We start from the raw sequence: 6,181 nt of genomic DNA, 5'->3' as shown, positions 1-6,181 counted from the left end.
ACAGGGAACAGGGGAGCTCAGGGGACTGGAGCACCCATGGATGGCAGAGTGGGTCAGGGGAAGTTGGGGCATCTGGAGGGGGAGGGGGCCATGAGGGGCTGGGGCAACCCCGGGGGCCAGAAGTGCAGAGGGCTGTGACATGAGATGTCATTGTGGTAACACTGGGTGCCATTGGGGTGCTCAGGTCTGGGGTGCGCACAGCTGCAGTCCTGCTGGCCATGCCCAGCCTGGCCTGGCTTCTGGCCCTGCTCTCAGTCAACAGTGACACGTTGCTCTGTCACTACCTGTTCGCCGCCTCCAACTGCCTCCAGGTCAGTGGGAACCACCTGAGACTCCACTCATGGAACCTCCAGAGCCACCACCCCGGGGACCCCCAAAGACTCCAGAACCCCAAAGCCTCTGCCCCTGGGGTCCCCAATGACCATGACCCCTGGCACCCCCAGAGATCCCAGAGCCCCCTGAACCTCACATCCTTGGCACCTCCAGAGTCCCACACCTATTTGTAGGGCACCCAGTGGGCACAGAGAGGTCCTTTGCCATATCCAGGGCACTAATGGGAGGTATCCAGTGTGTATGGGAGCACCTCAACCACTCCATGGTGCCCATGGAGGTCACCCAGTGCATATGGGGGTCCCTCATTCTGTTTGAGATATCAGTGGGGGGCAGGCTCATTCTCTTTGAGGGGCCAATGGGATGCACCCAGTCTGGATGGTGACCCTTTCACTGGTCCAGGGTGCTGCTGGTATCCTCCCAGGCTGTACACACCCTTCCTTGTCCCCCCGCCCCCTTTCTGCCCAGGGCCCCCTCATCTTCCTGTTCTGTGTGGTGCTGAGCAAGGAGGTGCGAAGGAGCCTTCGTCTGAGCTGTGCCCGCTGCAACCACCCACCGCTGGCCACCAAGGCCACCCTCACTCCCGTGAGTGCTGGGCCACATTGGGGGTGCCAGGAACAGAAGGGCAGCCTGTGCCATGGCCATGACATCCTTGTGCCCTTGACAGGCTTATGGCAGGGACAGCACATACGTGGCTGGGCAACTGTACCCCCCCCCAGGTGGTGGGTCCTCGGGGTCCCTGAACAGCACTGCACGCTCGGGCAAGAGCCACCAGAGCTACATCCCCTTTGTGCGGCGGTACTGGGCACAGCTGGGACCAGGGCATGGGTTTTTGTGGGGTCCTGGGCTGGTGTGGCACTGGGATGACAAGATGGAATGGTGATAGGATGGTGGGGTAGGGGGGTGCTGGGGTGGTTGAGTGGTGGGTTGGTGGGGTAGCAATATGGCATTGCATGGCATGGGAGTATTGGGATGGCAGGATGGTGGGTGGTGGGGTGACATGGTTGTGGGGGTGTTGGGATTGGTGGATGGTGGGGTGGCGTGCTTGTGGGGGTGTTGGGATGGCTGGGTGGTGGGGCAGTGGCATGGGTGCACAGCACTACAGTGGCAGGGTGACATGCACATGGAGTGGTGAGTTGGCAGGGTGGTCACAGAGTAGGGGGTTGAGGGGGTGTTGGGGTGAAGAGGTGGCAGGGGTAGGTATCAGGGTGGTGGGTGTCAGTGGATGGATATTATGTCAGTCAGTGGGTGGCAGTGGATGGTAGGTGTTTGTGAGTGGGGATCAGGTGTTGATGAGTATTGTGTCTCCACAGGGAGGACTCGGGTCTGGCAGGCAGCCCCGGGCCAGTCCTGCTGTCTGAGCCTGGGGGGCTCTTCCTTGACACCCAGGACCAGCCCGAGGGTACGGCCTCACCCATAGGGCGAGTGCCCCTAGCCGCGGCCCAGGGGGCAGGAGGTGTCTCTGGGCACCTCCTGACCTGTGACCCCCCACAGAGCACGACACTGAGTCGGACAGTGACCTGTCCCTGGACGACCCGAGTGGATCGTATGACTCCACACATTCCTCTGACAGCGAGGATGAGGCCCCCCGTGGCTGGGACCCCCTGCCTGGGGCTCCACTGGGTCCCCCCGGCCCTGGTAACACCCCCAGGGGGCACCCTGTGGAGATGGGGGACCTTCAGCCTGGCTGGGTGCTGATGGGGGGCACCCAATGGGTTGGGGGAGGTCCCTCACCTTATCCAGGACAGTGATGGGGGGCACCTGGTGGGGGTAGGGGTCCCTTGTCCAGTCTGGAGTGGTGATAGGGCCATTGAATAGATTTGGGGGGTGGGAGGAGGTCTCTCATCTTGGCTGGGTCCTGATGCAGGAGGCACACAGTGGACAAAGGATCCCTGGTCCAGCCTGGAGTTTTGATAAACACATAGTGGGTATAGTGGATATGAGGGAGAGGGTCCCTTGTCCGGTCTGGTGTGCTGATGGAAGACACCTAAAAGGTTTGGGGGTTCCTCGTGCAGTCAGAGGTGCTGATTGGGGCACCCAGGGGGGAAAGATGGCCCCTTGTCCAGTCTGAGGTGGGGATGGGACTGATGCAATGGGTTTGGGTGCATTTCTCACACCATGTGCTGATGGGGGCACCCAGTGAGGATGGGAGGGGTCCCTGGTCCTGCCTGTCCCAGCTTCCTTCCTTCCCCACAGGTGACCCCCTGGTGCCCCCGGGATGCCCATACTGGCCAGGGGAGTTTGTGACAACAGCGAGCGAGAGTGAGGGACCAGGAGGTAGCGAGGGGCTGCGAGTGCAGCCAGCAGGGGTGGAGGGACACCTCTGGGGTGACCCCCCCCGGCCCAACGGCGAGGCACTCCCCAGGGACTCCCTGCTGCTGCCCCTGCCCCACCCCCACAAAGGTATGGGCTGCCATGGCACGGGTGGGCACTCCAAACCTGGCCTCCCCACCCATGGGTGATGCTGCTCCTGCAGGGATACTGAAGAAGAAGTGCCTGCCCCCCATCAGTGAGCGGGGCAGTGCCCAGCGCCCTGGGCCACCCCCACCGCCTCCTGCTTGCACGGCTGCCTCCTCAGGCAGCGACGTGGGCCCCCTTCCCGTCCCTCGGCCTCGGCAGAGCCTCCAGGAGCAGCTCAGCGGCCTCACCCCCATTGCCATGAGCATCCGCACAGGCACCGCTGACGAGGACTCCTCTGGCTCTGAGTGAGTGCCCACCACATCTGAGGGGTGCTCACTGGGAGTTCTTTGGGTGCCAGGATTCCCTCTGGGCACCTGTTGGGTTTGAGGGTGCCCTTGGGTGCCAGGGTTCCTGTTGGGTGGACAAGCAGTCAAACACCACTTGTTGGGTACCCTTCGGGTGCCTATCAGATGCAAGGATAGCTGGGTACCAGGGTGCCAAGGTTCCTGTTGCACTCTCATTTGGTGCCAGGGTTTCTCTCAGGTGCCCATTGGGCACTCATTGGATCCAACACTGCTTGTTGGCTGCTCATCAGGTGCCACAGTACTGACTGGACACCCATTGGGTACAACATTACCTGTCGGGTATCAGTCAGGTTCCAGGGTTCCCTTTGGGTGTCCACTGGGTGTCAGGGTGCCCAACAGGTGCCCTTTGGATGCCCATCAGGTGCCAGGGTTCCTTCTTGGGTGCTCATCAGGTCCCAGCAGTCCCTTTGGATCCAATGAATATTGGTGCCAGGGTGCGCATTGGTGCCCATCACGTGTAGGGTGTTTGTTGGGTGTCTGTAGGGTGCCACGGTAACCAACGGGTGACCAGTGAGTGCCAGGATTCCTCTTGGGTGCCCATGGCGTGCAAAGGTGGCTGTTGGTTTTTCACTAGATTCCTACTGGGTGCCCATTGAGGGCTGGGGAACCCACAGAATACCCGTTGGATACCCATCGAATACTCACTGGGTGTTCATCAGGTCTAAGTGCACCCACTGGATGCCAGTTGATTGTCCATGGGTGCCCACTGGATGCCCATTGTGCATCCATTGACCATTATGTATCCATTTGGTTTACACTGACTGCCCATTGGGTGCCTAATGACTTCTGTGTGCACACTGGGTGCCCCTTGGGTCTAACAGTGCCCATTGGGTGTTGGAGTGCATGTTGGGTGCCCACTGACTGTCCAAAGGTGCCCGTTGACCACTGGGTGCTCACTAGATGTCAGGGTGCCCATTGCAGTGTTCACTGGGTGCTGGGGTGCCTACTGGGTACCCCTGACCACCCACAGATGCCTAGGGCAGAGGTGGCACAGCAGCACTAACCCTACTCTTTTCTCCCCTCTACCCCCCAGATTTCTGTTTTTTAATTTTCTCCATTAACCCAAGGGGGCTGGGGGCTCCCACCCCAAACCCCACCCCACCATCTCCCCCAAGGGGTTGGCGCTGGGTGCCGGGGGGCACAGAGGGCACCCTGGCATCCACCTCCTCCATCATGCATCTGTCTGTCTTGTTTTTTATTCTCCCCTCATCCTGTACTTTGTATCCATCCCCCTCCTCCCCCCACCTGTCCGTCCCCCCACCAGGAGCGACGAGACCTCGATCTAATGGGGACCCACCCAGCAGGCAGCCCACCCACTGTGCCAGGGACACCAGGACAGGGAGGGCACCGGGGTGGGGGGGGCGGGGGGTAGAACACACCAGGACTGGGGTGCACAAGGACTGAGAGGACATCCGGAAGGAGCAGGGAGCCACAACCATCCCCCCAGTGCACTTTGCATCCTTGCAGGGATTGGCACCTTGGGAAGGTGGCACAGGGTGCCCCTGTTGTCCCCCCATGATCACCCCCAGCCCCTTTGCCCAGCAGAGTGTTTTATTTAAAAAATACATGAAAATACAAAAAAAGGAATTTATAACCAACTTCCCCCGTTGTGCCAACCCCCCTTGCCCCCCAAGGTGCCAACTCCCACAAAGGTGCAACCTGTCCCATGGTGCCAACTCCCCCAGGTGGGGAGCATGTGGAGGGGGGATCAGCTAGGGGTTACAGGGAAATCTGGGACACCCCTGCCCAGGGGTGAGGCTCAGGTGGGGGAACCCAGGGATGGGTGTTGGGGGGATGAGGGGCCCCTGGGTGCTGGGGAATGTGGGGGGTTTCCTACTGCTGATGAGAACTTTTGTAATTAAAGCAAAACTCAATGAGTGCCTCGGCTCATCCCTGGGGACGCCCTTGGCTCGGCCACCCCAACCTCAGCTGGTCCCTGTGGGTTCCAGCTCTGCCCTGCAACCTGTCAACCCAACGGGTGCCTTGGCTGCTCCCTGGGGGACCCTGGTGCTGCCTGCCTCCTTCCAAAACCCAGTGGATGTCTCAACTCATCCCTGGGGTGGCCTTGGCTCTGCCCCCCACCCCCAACCTAGGTACCTTAGCTGGTACCTAGGGGGGGTCTGGGTGCCCCCAGGGCCTCTGGGTGGGTGTGGGGTGGTTTGGGGGTGTCACCTCGGGGTGCTGCTCACCGCCGTCTTGCGGGAGGGCCGCAGGCGGGTGGGAGGGGGTCCTGGTTTGCACCCCGAGGCACCAGTTGTGGGGGCTGCCCGTGCTGCCCCTGCACCTGCAAAGAAGAAAGAAGCCACAGGGAAACTGAGGCACGGGGGATGGGGCATCCCCTGTGCCCCCCAAACTCCATTACATCCTTACCTCTGGGGGTGGGGGTCCTCCCACCTGCTGCTGGAGTCCGAGGGGACACCTTGGGGAGGGCAGTGGGTGCCGGGGAACAGCCGGAGGGGCCAGGGGTGGCGGTGGTCCTGGTGTGGGGCTGGCGGGTTGGGGGGGGGCAGGAGACTGTGCCCCCCCTCACCTTAGCCTGGCCTGGGGAGAGAGGGGGGGTTGGGGTATGGCCCAGAAGCCCCCATGGCCACGGTGTCCCCATTCCCTTGCCATAACTACCTGCTGTCCCCCCCTGGGGGGGCTCTGACCTGCCCCGGGCACCAGCCCTCTGTCCCTGGGGAGGGCATGGCCGGGGCGGGCCTGTGCGGCTGGGGGGGAGCCCCCTGCCACCCAAGGGTCCCTTTGCCGCTGCTGTGGAATTACGGCTGGGGGCTGCCTGAAAATAGAGCAGGGGACATGGGGACATCACTCAGTGAGTGCCCCCCCACCCACAGGGCTGGGGGGTTCATGATGCCCCTTGGAGACAGGAGGACATTCACTGCCCCCTTCTAGGATGGGTTTGGGGGGGATCTGGGTGTTCAGCCCAGGTGGGACACGGCCACACTGGGATCCCTACCCCCGGGTCTCACCTACCTTGGGGACGCTGGTGGCAGCAGAGGCCCCCCGGGGCTTGGCAGGGGGGCGGGAGATGGGGGCAGGTCCCTGAGACTCCACGGTGGGCAGGAGTGCCCGCACCGCTGTCCTTC

At 62.1% G+C, this 6,181-nt stretch overlaps 1 protein-coding gene and 1 long non-coding RNA gene across 2 annotated transcripts in view; one reads left to right on the top strand and one right to left on the bottom strand.

Annotated features, from left to right (window-relative positions):
• The window catches only part of CELSR2 (cadherin EGF LAG seven-pass G-type receptor 2), a 30,390-nt gene extending 25,732 nt beyond the window's left edge, over positions 1–4,658 (top strand). Inside the window, 8 exon segments of the mRNA XM_031061778.1 lie at positions 185–311; positions 799–915; positions 998–1,128; positions 1,644–1,821; positions 1,824–1,968; positions 2,527–2,733; positions 2,807–3,035; positions 4,129–4,658. Coding sequence (XP_030917638.1) covers positions 185–311; positions 799–915; positions 998–1,128; positions 1,644–1,821; positions 1,824–1,968; positions 2,527–2,733; positions 2,807–3,035; positions 4,129–4,156 — 1,162 coding nt within the window. The 3' untranslated portion in view covers positions 4,157–4,658.
• Positions 4,659–4,801: 143 nt separating this feature from the next.
• On the bottom strand, positions 4,802–6,181 carry LOC115948542. The gene is made up of 4 exons (XR_004082356.1): positions 6,069–6,181; positions 5,715–5,871; positions 5,466–5,636; positions 4,802–5,379 (listed from the first exon to the last, which is right to left on the bottom strand). It is a non-coding gene; the product is annotated as an uncharacterized LOC115948542 (long non-coding RNA).

Source organism: Geospiza fortis, unplaced genomic scaffold, assembly GCF_000277835.1.
Source record: "Geospiza fortis unplaced genomic scaffold, GeoFor_1.0 scaffold26, whole genome shotgun sequence".
Lineage (NCBI taxonomy): Eukaryota > Metazoa > Chordata > Aves > Passeriformes > Thraupidae > Geospiza > Geospiza fortis.
Note: the sequence above shows the minus strand (reverse complement) of the source record. Positions and strands in the feature narration are given on the sequence as shown.